A 16,370-nucleotide genomic window follows, 5' to 3' on the forward strand; every position below is an offset into this window, starting at 1 on the left:
GCTACCTCTCAATAAGTGCACTTCCTACTCCCAAACTGGCACCAGCCAGAGCAAGAGGATTGAGTCCTTATGATGTTGTGGTGGTGGTCATGGGGTGGGGGAGTTTGTGAGGTTGGGAAGGGGTGTGCTTTGTTGGGAGGGCACTGGTATGTGTGATTGAAGGCAGTTTAGGGGTGGGAATGATACATGGGAGTGTAGTTTGAGTGGGTTTGTGAAGGTTGAGAGGAATGATGATTTGGCTGGGCATTTGGGGGCCGGTTTGCTGGTGGATCATTTGGGTGGGCATGTGCGGGATGGTTTGGGTGGGAATATGGGTGTGAGCATGGGGATGGTTTGGGTGGGTATATGGGTGTGAGGATGGGGATGGTTTGGGTCGGTATGTGGTTGTGAGGATGGGGATGGTTTGGGTGGATATGTGGGTGTGAGGATGGGGATGGGTTGGGTTTGTATTTGAGTGTGAGAATTGGGATAGTTTGGGTGGGTATGTGGTTGTGAAGATGGGGATGGTTTGGTTGGGTATGTGGGTGTGAGGAGGGGGATGGTTTGGGTGGATATTTGTGGGGTGGGTTGGGTGAGTCTTTGGGTGTGGCTAGGGGGAATGTTGGGTGTCTGCGTGGGGGTCTGTGGTTTGGGTGGAGGTGAAAGTCTGGCTCCGGGTTAGCACGCGGTGCGCGCGCACTCTGGCTGAAATTGACACGAAATTGACACAGCGGCAGCGAGCTGCGCCTGCGCCGAGCTTTCGGCAGGGACTCGCTGGTTTCTTCTGGGTTTCTCCGGATCAGCTGCAAAACAGGCGGAGACAGGGAGAGAGAGAGAGAGAGAGGGGAGCGGAACGCTGGGCAAGCGGAGGCGCACGGCCGGGACTCAGCTGGTGATTCTGTGTTGCGGACGGAAGATCGGGGCAAGGTAGAATTTTTTTTCAGGGGGAAACCCTTTGTTAAAAATCAGTCTCCTTGCAATGGAGGGCCGTCAGTCTCCGGTGTATCGGTGTACATGTTCCCTTTTATCGGGGGAAAAGTGTCCCTTCAAGCCTGATGATTCACGAACGGAGGGACCCCCCCGGGGGGGTGGGGTCTATGAGGGGTGATGGATGTCTGGGACCTGGGCTTTTGATGGCCAAGCTGTGATGCTAACCTGTCAACGCCATCCTTTCCCCACTTTTAATTTCACGATGAAGTGGTCTTTGGCGACGGGCTGTGTTGGTCTCCAGAGAGACCAAGTGCTTTTGTTCCACACAGATAGGGTATTGCTTTGTCCGCCGTCAGTACGTGGCAGCACATTGCTCGATTGCCAGAGACTGTCTCCGCTGTTGAAAGGCAGCTACGTTACACAGGTTTTAAGGGGGAAATCGAAGAACTTTTTTAAAAAAAATGTAATCATCAAAAGTCGACGATGCTGCCCTGGCTCTCCATGTTATCTCTTGGCTCGATTTTCACCTCAGCTCTTTTGAGAACTCATTATCCCCCACTGGGTCAATTTGATATCTTGTTTGGTAACAAGTTGCAAACAAGATTTCTCTTCGTTTGGCTCACGCACACACCGAGTTTCTGAGACCCGCTACGCTAATTTATTTTAAAATTTCTTTCTGGGAGCGTTTCGGTGTTAAGGGCTTTGGTTCCTTTCCAAAGACTTCCCGTTTTTCGGATTTGCGGCTTTCCCACCTGTTTTCTGAGGGGTGCAGTTTTGTTTTGATTAGAGACAACTCACGTTTCAGCATTTGAGTTAAAAGTTTACAGCATTGGTCCACGTCCCTTCCTAGGAACTGGCCGTTCGGCCCGTTTGCTCCATACTAGCGTTATTGCGCTCCACAGTAGCCTCCATTTTCATCATTTACCCTGTCTCATTAGTGGATTTATAGTGTGTCAGACACTTGCGGAGTCAATGTCACAGACAAATAGCTGTCAGGCTACTCTTGGGGTCAGGTTTCATCGGGCTGTTTACATGCGGAGCCGTGCCCGCTCTAAGAGTTATTTTTTTTAAAGCCGGGAGATGTTACTTTATCATTTAGTGATCCTTCTGTAAATGCACTGGAGGTTTCCACAATCTCTCCGTCTCACTGCTTGTCGGATGAAAGTGATCAAATTTAGCAGTTCCCATTCCTTCCTGTCACCGTGAGGGAAATGTTAGAATTGCAATGAAAGTAGATAAGTACTTGTGTGATGAACGTGAGATATTAAACAAACCGACTGTGGAATATCGCCCCAACAGTTCACTAGTGGAAGACGGGAAAATCCTTGTGTTAAATATTGGCTTTGCATCAAACAAGGATTTTCAGAATAGTGTGTGGAGCTTTTGCATCCCATAGACACAATGTTTGGTTCTCCCCATCCTCAGGAGAAGGACTTTGAGGACGTAGCAAACGAACCTGCAGCCAAGCGAGGTCAAGGTGTTTGCTTCAGAGCTGCCCTTCGATCATGCGCTCCCATATTTGCAGCATCCGTAAACCTCGCGGGAAGGCGGGCTTCCCGTTTAAAACCCCCATCCGTTCGCATTCCCAAACACACAACCCTGGCCGCTTCAGCGCTGGCAAGTCTGGCCGCCTGCTCACCACATCAGAGTTGCCTAACTCCCCTCGCCAACCAGCTTTCAAGGTACGTGCAACTCTAAAGATCAACTTTGTGCATTGTTCTTTTTCCTTTCTGGAGAACAGAACCACGGAATTGCTCTGGTGCAGGAGAAGGCCACTCGGCCCATCCTGTCTGCCCTAGCTCTCTAGGCATTTTGGCTTGTGCCAATTTACTGCTTTTCCCTATAACTCTGCCCTTTAAAGTAATCATGCAATGCTCTCTTGAAAGCCTCCACTACGCTTGCAGGCAGTGCATTCCAAAACCGCCTGTGAAAAAAGCATTTTCGCATCTCGCACTTGCTTGTTTAGCAAACCATGCGGTGCCCCGTAGTTCCCGATCTATTTGTAAAGTGGGAACAGTTTCTCCCTATCCACTCTGTTCCCGATCCCTTCATGATATTGAAAAGTTCTGCCAACTCTAGCCTGTCTCTTCTCCAAGGAACAGAGTTTCTCATTCTCCAGCCCCTTGTAATAGAAATATCTTTTCCCTGGAACAGTACGTCTCATCGAACAATCTTCCTTTGACCCGTGTGTATGTAAATCATCCGAACCTCTGACAACTGAGCACCTGAAATCTTCTCGTATGGTTTCTAACTTTTTGCAGTTCTACTGTTTTAATGAGCACTTAGGAACAACATGTTGGTTTTAAGACTCACTGGATTCGACGTTAGTGCACAATTGTTTTCCATATATGAATGAGATTTGTTATTTAAGAGTGGATATTAACAGATTTAAAAGGGTTTGTATTGAAACCTAATGTTATAGAAGCTTGAAAACATTTGCACTCTTCTCTAGCAGACTCCTGTTTCCCGGCAATTGTACCCAAATTGTATTCTAGCTCAGGCATAAGCTGAGGCATTTTTCAATTCCCTTTCTGAAGATTGCTATTGAACCTGCTTTTACAGCCTTTTCAGCTAGTTACGTCATAACCACTCACAAAACAATTGTCAAACTCTTCCTGGGTTACTATCAACTTAATGGGAAGTGGTACACTCCGATTTCTCTGATGTTAAGAGCTTTTTGTTTGGAGGCTTTCAGATGCAGGGGAATTGCCTGTCATAACCTTCGCTTTTCCAGATAAATCCCCATGGACTCTGCTGCACCTATGATTCACTGCGTTCCAAAGTACAATTCCAGTCAGTATTGCTCCAATAAAACAAAGAACTCTAGCGGTCTGAAACAAAAAAGCTGAAATTTAAGATGATTGGCAATAGAACCGAAGGGAATATTGTTTTGCGAGTTGTTATGATGTGTAATGCACTGGCTAAAATGTTGTTAAAAGTGGGTCCAATATAAACCTTCAGAAATGTTAACTCTTTTTTTTCTTCCTTCAGCTACTGCTAGACCTGCTGAGTTTTTACAGCAATTTCTGCTTTTGTTTCTGATTTCCAACATCCACTGTTCTTTGTTTTATCGCAGATTTATGATAATTGGGAAAGGAGTCCAAGAAAACATGAAATAAAAACCAAAAGAACAACTCTAAATCAGAAACAAAAATGGAAATTGTCGGAAAAGCTCAGCAGGCCTGGCAGCATCTGTGACAAGAAACCAGAGATAACATTTTGGATTGAGTGACCCTTCCTCAGTTCTGAGCATCGGTAACTGGACCCAAAACATTAACTCTGATTTCTGTCCACACATTGCTGCCACACCTGCCGAGCTTTTCCAGCAATTTCTGTTTTTATGCCCAAGAAAATTTTATTTGCAAGTTTTTATGATATGGAATTTACTGGCTGATAAGGTGTTAAAAGCAGGTCCTATTGCAACCTTCGGAAAGGGGACTGGACAAATCCTTGCATCTCTATGGAGCAGTAGCAAGGAAAAGGGTTGAAAGATACAATTAGCCACAGAAATATACAACACAGAAACAGACCCTTCAATCCACTCATCCATGCCAATCAGAAATCCTATATAAATTAGTCCCATTTGTCAGTATTTGGCCCATATCCCTCCAAACCATTCCTATCCATGTACCCATCCAGACGCCTTTTAAATGTAGTAATTGCACCAGCCTCCACCACTTTCTCTGTCAGTTTGTTCCATACACGAACATTTCTTCTGTGCTAAGATGTTCGCTCATTTTGTGTTACTGTTAAGTAAGCAGCATTGATGAAAGAACAATAATACAAGTTGGAGTGGGACTGGTGCATGAAGCTTCCAGGGGAACTTGAAGATATTGAAGATATTGGTGTTCATGTACGTTTGCTGTGCTCGGTGTTTTGGAAGAACTTTTGCTGCAGTGCATCTTGTAGACGCTGATCCATTGAGAGCACTCTCAGCATCCATTGGAATCACCCCATGCTGAGGGTTGTAGTATAGTAGCACACATGTCTTTCAGGCAGACCAAAAACTGAAAAGGCCATGCAAAGGCTGGGCTGGAATTTGAAGGGAATTTTCATTCATCTCCTGACGGACACTCAATCAGAAATGCTGGAGAAATTGTAGAAACAGACACTTTTGCCTTTTCTCAGGATTCAAATGATGGCAGGCAACCAAAGGAGGATGTAACCTATCCTACCATTGCATTGTCGAACCAGTGCTGTGATCAGTTTGTCCGTGTGTGCTTCTGTTTCACCCGACATCGCTTAGCATGGCCTGGGAATGTCGGTTATTGAGTGTATAGAAATCTGACCCATTGCCCCTTCAGCATGTTTTACCAGCTAGATATTCCCTCACTCTGATATTTATATATTTTTAGAATTCTCTACCCTAGAAGGCTTTGGATGCTTCAGCATTGAGTATATTTCAAACTGAAATTGACAGATTTTTCAGCATTAATTGAGGGATATGGAGACGGTGGGCGGGAGAATTCAGGGAGAAGATTAGCCATCATGTTCTTATTGAATGCAGAGTCAGCTCAAGTGGCTATATTGCTGCTCCTGTTCAAAACCTGCTTTTATTTTCAAGGCTATTGCTTGAATGTGAATGATGCTGACCAACATCTGTACTGTTTTCCTTCCTAGTTTCCATAGAAGAAGAGCTTGGGCGGTATGCAAAGTTGTGAAATATCTTCAGACAGTGCAGATGATCCTCTCAGTAGTGGCTCCCAGAGAAAGCGACAACCTCGAATAGTTGTTATCGGCGCTGGACTTGCTGGCCTCTCTGCTGCAAAGAAGCTCCTAGCGAATGGATTCACAGATATTGTCATTCTAGAAGCATCTGAGCGAATTGGAGGTAGAGTGCAAAGTGTTAAACTCGGTAAGTGCTTTGGTGTGAATGAAGGATTCTACTGCACAGTGTCTCACAATACCATCATTGACTTAACACAGTAAAACTTCCCAAGACTCATTACAGGGGTGTTATCAACCAAAGTCACATTAAATGATTGTAAGGAGCATATTTGATTGTAAGGAGCATATTAAAATAGCAAAGTGACAGAGCCAGGTGGAGAGGTTTACAAAGGAAAGTCCAGATCCAGATCTTGAAGCCCAGGCAGCTGAAGGTATTGATGCCAGTGTTACATTGATGAAAGTCAAGGACGCACAGGACACCGGAACTGGGTAAACACAGAGATCTCAGTGGGGTGTGGGGATGGAAGAAATTACAGAACTGGAGAGGATTGAGACCAATGGTGGACTTCGAACACAAGAATGAAAGATTTCACCTGCTATAGGAAGGATGTTGTGAAACTAGAAAGCATTCAGAAAACATTGACAAAAATGTTGCTGGAGTTGGAGAGTTGAAGCTATAGCAAAAGGCTGAATAGGCTGGGGCTATTTTCCCTGGAGTATTGGAGACCGAGGAGTGACCGTATAGAGGCTTATAAAATTGGGGTTCCTGGATAGGATAAATAGACAAGATCTTCTGCCTGGGTTGTGGGAGTTCAAAATTAGAAGGCATAGGTTTAAAGTGAGAGATGAAGAATTTAAGAGACCTCAAAGGGCAACTTTTTAATGCAGAATGTGGTACATGTATGGAATGAGCTGCCAGGAGAAGTTGTGGAGGCTGGTACAGTTATGACATTTAAAAGACATCTGGATGGGCATATGAATAGGAAGGGATTAGAGGGAAATGGGCCAAATGCTGGCAAATAGGACTAAATTTATTTAGGGTATCTGATTGGCATGGACGAATTGGACCAAAGCGTCTGTATCCATGCCGTATATCTCTATGACTCCATGACTTGGCACCAATGTCGGTCACTGAGCACGTGAGACTTCTGTGAATGGGACTGTGTGTAAGTTTGGATAAAGATGCTCCATGATTTGGATAGCCAGGTGGTCGTAATATCCACATGAATTTCTGTGCATTTTGTGATGACCCATGAGACTGTGATTGGGGGGCTGTGGTGCTGTGGGGTGGTGTTGAATGGTAGGATTCTGACTCTGATACTGACATTCAAATCGTCCTCCATTCTTCTTGAGGGTTTTGAAGGTTTTCACTACTACCTGACTGCATACAGGTTTAAGGTAGAATCTTGGGACCTTCTGAAGATTAATCAATAACTAGTCAATCAGAGTTTGTTAGGGCCCTACATTTATCTTTGATTATTGTTGCCTGCTTTCTGAGAACTGATGGTGAGAAACGGTTGAGGATGGGAACCCATGCTGTTGGTATTGGTCAAGTGCTTGTCTCATGGTACTTGTAGTGATACTGTACTGTGCACAAACAAGATTTGTAAGTACATTTCTGCCCATGCTGATGTCCAAGACTCAGCGTCTGAATCCCAAACTGACAGGAATGAGCAAGAAATGCCAATGGTGACCATCCACCAAGAATGTGTAAAGTAAAATACTTTACAGCACTACATCTTCTGTTGATATGTGAAAGAATATGGTGGCCACTTTGTGAATACAGTCACTGGAGGTGGCTGTTCAAACAATCTAATCTGCTTCATTGTTTTGTTTGCAAGGAGCATGAATTTAAATTCGATTTTTATTTATTCACTTATTCACTCATGAGGCACGGGTGTCGTTGCTTGGCCAGTATTTATTGTCTGTCCTTCGCTGACCCTGAGAAGGTGGTGGTGAGCTGCCTTCTTGAACTGCTGCAGTGCCCAGCTGTGGGTTGACCCACAATGCACTTAGGGAGGGAGTTAGAGGATTCTGACCCAGCGACAGTGGAAGAATTTCCAAGTCAGGGCGGTGAGTGGCTTGGAGGGGAACTTGAAGATGTTGGTGTTCCCGTGTATCTGCTGCCCTTGCCCTTCCAGGTGGAAGTTGTTATGGGTTTGGAAGGTGCTGCCTGAGGATCTTTAATGTAGTTCAAGTCATAAAGTCATAGAAATGTACAACTTGGAAACAGACCCTTTGGTCCAACTTGTCCATGCGGACCAGATATTCTAAATTAATCTAGTGCCATTTGGCCCATCTCCCTCTAAACTCTTCCTATTTCTGTACCCAACCTTTTAAATGTTATAACTGTACTGGCCTTCACCACTTCCTTTGGCAGTTCATTCATTATATGCACCACTGTCTGTGTGAAAAAGTTGCCCCATAAGTCCCTTTTAAATCTTTCCTCTCTCATCTTAAACCTCTGCTGTCTAGTTTTTAGACTCCCCTACCCTCAGAAAAAGACCTTGGCTATTCATCCTATCCATGCCCCTCATGATTTTATAAACCTCTATAAGATCACCCCTTGGCGTCTGAGACTCCAGACAAAACAGCCCCAGCCCATTCAGCCTTTCAGCATAGCTCAAGCCTGGGCAACATACTTGTAAATCTTTTCTGAACACTTTCAAGTTTAACAACATCATTTCTAAAGCAGTGAGACCAGAACTCAGTGCTGTATTTCAAAAGTGGCCTGACCAATGTCCTGTGCAGCTACAACATGACTTCCCAATTCCTGTCCTCAATGCACTGACCAAAAAGACAAGCATACCAAATGTCGTCTTCATTACCCTGTCTATCTGCAGCTCCAATTTCTTCAATTACTACTGAGCACATATGGTGGAGGGAGTGGATGTTTGTGGACGTGGTACCAATCAACCGGGCTGCTTTGTTCTGGATGGTAACAAACTTTTTGAATGTTGTTTGAGCTGCACTCCTCCAGGCAAGTGGGGTTATTTCACTACAATCCCATCTTGTGTCTTGTAGGTAATGGACAAGCTTTGGGGATTTACCCTCTGTAGTATTTCTAGCCTCTGACCTGCTCTGCAGCCATTGTATTTATTTGGCAAGTCGATTTATTTTTCTGGTTAATGGTAACGCTCAAGATGTTGATAGTGGGGGATTCAGTTACGGTAACACCATTGAATGTCAAGGGGCAGTTGTCAGATTCTCTCTTATTGGTGATGGCCATAGTCTGGTATTTGTATGGTGTGAATGTTACTTGCTACTTGTCAGCCCAAACTTGGATATTGTCCAGACCTTGTTGCATTTGAACATGGACTGCTTCAGCATCTGGGTAGTCATGAATGGAGCTGAACATTGTGCAATCATTGGTGAACATCCATACTTCTGACCTTATGATGGAGGGAAGGTCATTGATGAAGCAGCTGAAGTTGGGTTGGGTTGGGCTGAGGACACTACCCTGAGGAACTCCTGCAAAGATGTCCTGGAGCTGAGGTACCTGACCACCAATAACCACGACCACCTTCCTTTGTGCTAGGTATGACCCGAACCAGCAGAAAGTTTTCCCCAAAACCCACAGATTCCAGTTTTGCTAGGGCTCCTTGATGTCATACTCAGTTGAATGCAGCCTTGATGTCAAGGGCTGTCACTTTCATCTCACCCCTGGAATTCAGTTCTTTTGTCCATGTTTGAACCAAGGCTGTAATGAGATCAGGAGCTGAGTGGCCCTGGCGGAACCCAAACTGGGCATCACTGAGCAGGTTATTGCTGAGCAGGTGCTGCTTGATATTGCTGTTGATGACACCTTCCATCACTTTACTGATGATTGAGAGTAGACTGGGGCAGTAATTGGCTGGGTTGGACTTGTTCTGCTTGTTGTGTAAAGTACAAGTGTAAGTATTTGTCTACACTATTGTTTAGGTGCCAATATTGAAACTGTACTGGAACAGCTTGACTAGGGGAGCGGCAAGTTCTGGAGCACCAGCCTTCTGTACTGTCGGCAGAATGTTATCAGGGCCCATAACCTTTGCACTATCCAAGGCCTCCAATCGTTTCCTAATGCACATGGAATAAATTGACTGAAGACTGGTATCTGTGATGCTGGGGACTGATGGAGGAGGCCGAGATGAGTTGTCCCGTCTGCACTTCTGACTGAAGATTGCTGCCAGTATCTCAGCCTTGTCTTTTGCTCAGGCACGTTTGGCTTTTCCATCATTGAGGACGGCAATATTTGTGGAGCCTCCTCGTCCAGTGAGTTGTTTAACCATCCGCCACCATTCACGAGTGGATGTGTCAGGATGCAGAGCACAGATCTGGTCCATTGTCTGTGGGTTCAATTCTGCGTGTGCTTCTGATATACAGGTAGTCCTGCTGGTAGCTTCACCGGTTGACACTTCATTTTTAGGTATGCCTGGCGCAGTTTCTGATATAATCTCCAGCACTCTCTATTGAACCAGAGTTGATCCCCTGGCTTCATGGTAATGGTTCATGGAGGTATGCAGGACTATTCCCTGCCATTTTTCCATTGTCTTAACTGTAGAACCCCACAATGCCAATGGTTTCATCAGAAGGAATGGTGCTCGAGATCGAACAGTAACACAGGAAATTGAATTGTCTGATCCGCACTTACCGTGAGCTGTCCATGAAAAGCAAGCAACTTGTAAAATTATCATGTTTTTGTGCCCCAAAACCATTGTTTAGCAAGAAAAGATCTTATTTTCTTCAAAATATAGGAATCACAAATACAACATAGTCATAAAAAAACATGGAGTTCAGGAGAAACCTCTTTACCCAGAGAGTGATTTGAATATAAAGCTTACACCTCCGCCTCTCTTAATGTTTGTAATAATGGAAAGGTTAACTACAGGATGGAGAAAGGGGTCAAAGGCTCTGCTAATAGCTTCAGGAGAGGTTGTGTGGATGGAGATGCTGAGAATGAGGTCCCTAGCATTGCAGCCTATTCCTGGCCCCTCCACTTGTGTGAAGCATAAACACCAGCATAGCAAAGTTGGGCTGAATGGCCTGCTTCTTTGTTGTCAAACTTGAGTCCGATATCAGTTGATTCTACACCTGCTTATACACTCCCCATTCCTACAAATGTTACCTCAGGGCATCTCAGGCTTGACTCGAATTCTAAGTTTATGATCTCATTCTAGATTTCCCTCAGAGGGCTCATTTCCTCTTTGACCTCTTTAACTACCATAACTACCTCAAACACCCTATGCAGGTGGCATGATAGCTCAGTGATTAGCAATGTTGCCTACAATGCCAGGGTTTGATTCCATCCTTGGGCATCTGTGCTAACTCCAGATGCTTTGGTTTCCTCCCACAGTACAAAGATGTGCAGGTTTGGTGGATTGGCCATGGTAATTTTCCCATAGTGTCCAGGGATGTGCAAGCTAGGTGGGAAATGCAGGGCTACAGGGTGGGTCTGAGTGGGGCACTCTTCAGAGGGTGGGTTATGGGCCTGCCTCCATCAAAGCACAGATTCTACAATTCTAAAGGGAAGATTGAAATTCCACTCTTACAATGCAAAGAGGATGTTTCGGAAACTGTGGAGACTTGGCTGATTGCTAGACAGATGTTAGACTAGGCTAATAAAATGTGAGGCTGGATGAACACAGCAGGCCAAGCAGCATCTCAGGAGCACAAAAGCTGACGTTTCGGGCCTAGACCCTTCATCAGAGAGGGGGATGGGGAGAGGGAACTGGAATAAATAGGGAGAGAGGGGGAGGCGGACCGAAGATGGAGAGTAAAGAAGATAGGTGGAGAGAGTATAGGTGGGGAGGTAGGGAGGGGATAGGTCAGTCCAGGGAAGACGGACAGGTCAAGGAGGTGGGATGAGGTTAGTAGGTAGATGGGGGTGCGGCTTGGGCAACCATAATACACCTCCTCCCACCCAACATCCTGCAAAAATTCCATCCCCTATTCCCAATTCCTCTGCCTCCGCCGCATCTGCTCCCACGATAAGACATTCCACTCCCGCACATCCCAGATGTCCAAGTTCTTCAAGGACCGCAACTTTCCCCCCACAGTGATCGAGAACGCCCTTGACCGCGTCTCCCATATTTCCCGCAACACATCCCTCACACCCCGCCCCCCCCCCACAACCGCCCAAAGAGGATCCCCCTCGTTCTCACACACCACCCTACCAACCTCCGGATACAACGCATCATCCTCCGACACTTCCGCCATTTACAATCCGACCCCACCACCCAAGACATTTTTCCATCCCCACCCCTGTCTGCTTTCCGGAGAGACCACTCTCTCCGTGACTCCCTTGTTCGCTCCACACTGCCCTCCAACCCCACCACACCCGGCACCTTCCCCTGCAACCGCAGGAAATGCTACACTTGCCCCCACACCTCCTCCCTCACCCCTATCCCAGGCCCCAAGATGACATTCCACATTAAGCAGAGGTTCACCTGCACATCTGCCAATGTGGTATACTGCATCCACTGTACCCGGTGTGGCTTCCTCCACATTGGGGAAACCAAGTGGAGGCTTGGAGACCGCTTTGCAGAACACCTCCGCTCAGTTCGCAACAAACAACTGCACCTCCCAGTCGCTAACCATTTCCACTCCCCCTCCCATTCTCTAGATGACATGTCCATCATGGGCCTCCTGCAGTGCCACAATGATGCCACCCGAAGGTTGCAGGAACAGCAACTCATACTCCGCCTGGGAACCCTGCAGCCTAATGGTATCAATGTGGACTTCACCAGTTTCAAAATCTCCCCTTCCCCTACTGCATCCCAAAACCAGCCCAGTTCGTCCCCTCCCCCCACTGCACCACACAACCAGCCCAGCTCTTCCCCCCCCACCCACTGCATCCCAAAACCAGTCCAACCTGTCTCTGCCTCCCTAACCGGTTCTTCCTCTCACCCATCCCTTCCTCCCACCCCAAGCCGCACCCCCATCTACCTATTAACCTCACCCCACCTCCTTGACCTGTCCAACTTCCCTGGACTGACCTATCCCCTCTCTACCTCCCCACCTATACTCTCCTCTCCACCTATCTTCTTTTCTCTCCATCTTCGGTCCGCCTCCCCCTCTCTCCCTATTTATTTCAGAACCCTCTCCCCATCCCCCTCTCTGATGAAGGGTCTAGGCCCGAAACATCAGCTTTTGTGCTCCTGAGATGCTGCTTGGCCTGCTGTGTTCATCCAGTTCCACACTTTGTTATCTTGAGTTCCACAGCACTGCTTTGGTGTGATTGATGTACTCCTGCCTTTGGAGTGAAGCTTGAACCCAAACCTGCCTATTCACAGGGGAGAGGGTTACCCACTGAGCCACAGCTAGCACTTGCTGAAATTTAAGCTGTTTGAAAGCTCACTTTAAAAGTGAAGGTTAATAACTGTTTCAAACAAAATCACCAGGTAAATTTGAATAAACAAGTCCTTGCATCCAATCAATCTGATACCCTCAAAATATCAATCTTATCATCATTGCAACATGGTGGAACAGTGGTTAGCACAGCTGCCTCAGAATGCCAGGGACCTGGGTTCAATTCCACCTTCGCGTGACTGTGTTGAGTTTGTATGTTTTCCCCGTGTCTCTGTGGGTTTGCTCTGGGTGCTCTGGTTTCCTCCTACAGTCCAAAGATGTGCAGGCTAGGGAATTGGCTGTGCTAAATTGCCCGTAGTGTTCAGCGGTATGTAGATTAGGTGGGTTACAGGGGAATGGGTCTGGGTGGGATCCTCTGAGGGCTGGTGTGGACTTGTGGGCCAAAAGGCCTGTTTCCCCACTGTAGGGATTCTGTGGAACGGCACAAGATTAATTGTTGGAAAAGAAATTGATGAAAATGTGTTTTTTGAACTAAGTTAGCAATTCCCATTCTATGATGAATCCTCATTGAATGATAAATATGTGGGACATTCCTGTTGAATCTCACACAGTAAGATCATTTGGCAGTGTTTTACATCAGAGCAGTGTGCTTACCTGTTCCACTTGAATAGATCAGAAGAATATAAGGAGCAGTGGTAAGCCATTCAGCCCATTGGGTGTGGTCTGCTTTTCAATGAGACCATGGCTAAATAGCAGTAGTTCAGGATTCACCACCACTTTCTTTCGGGCGTTTAGGGACGGACAATAAATATTGACACTGCCAATGGTGCTCACATTCTATGAACAAATAGAAAAATTCTGCAAACCATTTCCAGGTAACATCCCTTTCAAGAACAAAAACAGAAGTTGCTGGAAAAGCTCAGCAGGTCTGGCAGCATCTGTGGAGGAAAAAAACAGTTAACATTTTGGGTCCAGTGACCCTTCGTCAGAACTGGACCCGAAACGTTAACTCTGTTTTTTCCTCCACAGATGCTGCCAGACCTGCTGAACTTTTCCAGCAACTTTACTTTTAAGCCTGATTTACAGCATCTGCAGTTCTTTTGATTTTTAACACACTTTTCAAATTGCTTACTAAGGTGCACTGGTTTTTCTCTATGCTGTAAAAAAAAAGGTTTGTTTCTGTTATACAACAGATCTCACTGGAGAAACTCAGCAGATCTGGCAGCATTTCTGGAGAGAAAGCAGTTCTGTTCCGAAAAAGGGTCACTGGACCTAAAATGTTAACTCTACTTTCTCACCACAAATGTGGCCAGACTTGCTGAGTTTCTCCAGCAATATCTATTTTCGTTTCAGATTTCCAGCAGTTGCAATTCTTTGCTTTTATTTTAATGTGTGTTTTGAGTTTGACCACAGTAGAAATCTTACAACTGTTACAAGACACAAGTAGGCCATTTGGCCCATCATGTCTGTAAAAGCTCTCTGCAAGAGTAATTCAGCTGATGCTACTGTACTGTCTTTTCCCCATAATTCTGCACATTGTTCTCTTCTAGTTAATGGTCTGATTCCCCATTGAAAGCCTCAATTGAACCTGTCTCCATCTCACTCTCAGGCAGTGCTTTCTTGATTCTAAACTCGCTCTATTTATAAAATATTTTCCCCTAGTTGTCTCTGTTGCCACTCAGCTGACTTGTTTCACTTTATGAGAAAAATAATATCTGTATATACAATATTCTTTGCTCAGGCTGTGCTACATTTGACCTTGGGGCAACTTGGATTCACGGTGCTCATGGGAACCCGATTTATCAGCTAGCAGAAGACCATGGTCTGCTTGAAGAAACTACAGATAGGGAGCGAAGCATTGGCCGCATCAGTCTCTACTCCAGGAATGGAGTGGCACACTACTGCACCAGCAGTGGACAGAGAATACCTAAGGATGTCGTTGAGGAATTCAGCGATGTATACAACGAGGTGGGACGATATCTCAGTCTTTCGTAAATGTGCACAACTCCATGCATTTCTTTTGGATTTCAAACTATTGGGTTTAGCATTTGAAGGCTCAACATTTCCAAACAATTTAATTCCTATGCTTTAAAAGGGGTGAGTCTGCAGTCCAGAACCCCCTCAGTAGAGGGACCAAAGTTGCCAAGGTCCTACTGGATCACCATGGGGACTGTAACCTGGCAGAATGGGAATACTCGGTGTCTTTTACTTTAGGCTGCATGCCTGGGACTTTGCTGAGAAGCCCACCCTTCCAATGGCCTCTTACTGTTTTGTATTTTGGAAAGCAGAACTGCCTTGCAACTTGACTTGAGCTAGCAAACAAGAGAACAAAGTTGAAATGTGGATTACATCATGGTTGAGATTGTATTGGTCCTCAGTGTCCTTGAGGACATATAGCACCAGTCTCTTGCTGTACAATTGGTCTGTGGCATCTCAGAATCAATACAGTTATTACTTTGCGGTGTTGTCCATTCTGTTGAGAACAAAAACAATGGTGAATAAGAGCATCCATAAACTCTGTTCTAGCTTCAGTTAGCTAAATCTGTATTATCAATGAGTTCTGGCCTGACTTCACAATGGCATGTTTCTGTGGAAATTCAGGAAATGTAACACCTAGAATCATAAAATTCCTGCAGAGTGGAAGCAAGCCATTTGGCTGATCAAGTCCACACAGACCCTCCCACCCTGACCCATACCCCATCCCTCCAACCCTGCATTTCCTGTGGCTAACCCACCTAGCCTGTGCATCTTTGGACTGTGGGAGGAAACCACAGCATCTGGAGGAAACCCACGCAGACACAAGGAGAGTGTACAAACTCCACACAGACAGTTACCCAAAACTGGAATTGAACACAGGTCCCTGGTACTGTGGGGGCAGTAGTGCTAACCACTGAGCCACCGTGCCACCACCTGCCCCTTCACTTTCTCCAATCTCACCATCCTAAGCACTACTTCCAAGAGTAGTAATGATTTACATGTGTTATGATCCCAGTTAATGCTAATTTTGGACAGGTCAGGTCCCAGAGTGAACCGACTTGATAGACCATGTTTTGTATTTGTATTTGTTTACAATGTTGGCCAATCACTGAACATTTTCACAAGAGGCTGTCAGCGTACATTTTAACAAAAAAACACCAGAGTTTATCATATAAAAGAAGTACAGGAACTATGTTCCACTATCCAAGAATTAATTGAAATGATCTTATTATAGATATCAGAAATATAGAAATAAAGATACAATCCCTTTATACCCAAGAACAACCTTACAGATACTCACATCCCAATGATGGGTCATCCTGCCTGCAGTTCCTTGGTCAGTTGAAATGACAGTAATTGGTTCCTGGAGCTTTCTTTTCACTGACTTCTAAATTTGAGAAAAAAGTCATAATTTGTCAAAGTTTTTCAGCTTGCACTCATCAGCACAAATGGATGAAAAACTTCAATGAAATGTTTCTTTTCTCAGCATCGTTCAAGTTCTGTACTGCTACATGACAACTTGTAACTTC

General features: G+C 45.4%; 1 protein-coding gene across 3 annotated transcripts in view; it reads left to right on the forward strand.

The window, feature by feature from the left end:
* Positions 1-740: 740 nt before the first annotated feature.
* Positions 741-16,370, forward strand: part of smox (spermine oxidase) — a 37,121-nt gene continuing 21,491 nt past the window's right edge. For 2 of the 3 annotated variants that reach the window (XM_048539447.2, XM_048539463.2), the window contains exons 1-3: positions 741-906; positions 5,530-5,764; positions 14,606-14,832. In XM_048539447.2, the coding sequence (XP_048395404.1) occupies positions 5,557-5,764; positions 14,606-14,832 (435 nt within the window). In that variant the 5' untranslated portion in view covers positions 741-906; positions 5,530-5,556. Of the gene's footprint in view, positions 907-2,404; positions 2,592-5,529; positions 5,765-14,605; positions 14,833-16,370 lie in introns of those variants that run through there. The other variant, XM_048539456.2, reaches the window with a different exon arrangement.

Source organism: Stegostoma tigrinum, chromosome 1 (assembly GCF_030684315.1).
Source record: "Stegostoma tigrinum isolate sSteTig4 chromosome 1, sSteTig4.hap1, whole genome shotgun sequence".
Classification (NCBI taxonomy): Eukaryota; Metazoa; Chordata; class Chondrichthyes; order Orectolobiformes; family Stegostomatidae; genus Stegostoma; species Stegostoma tigrinum.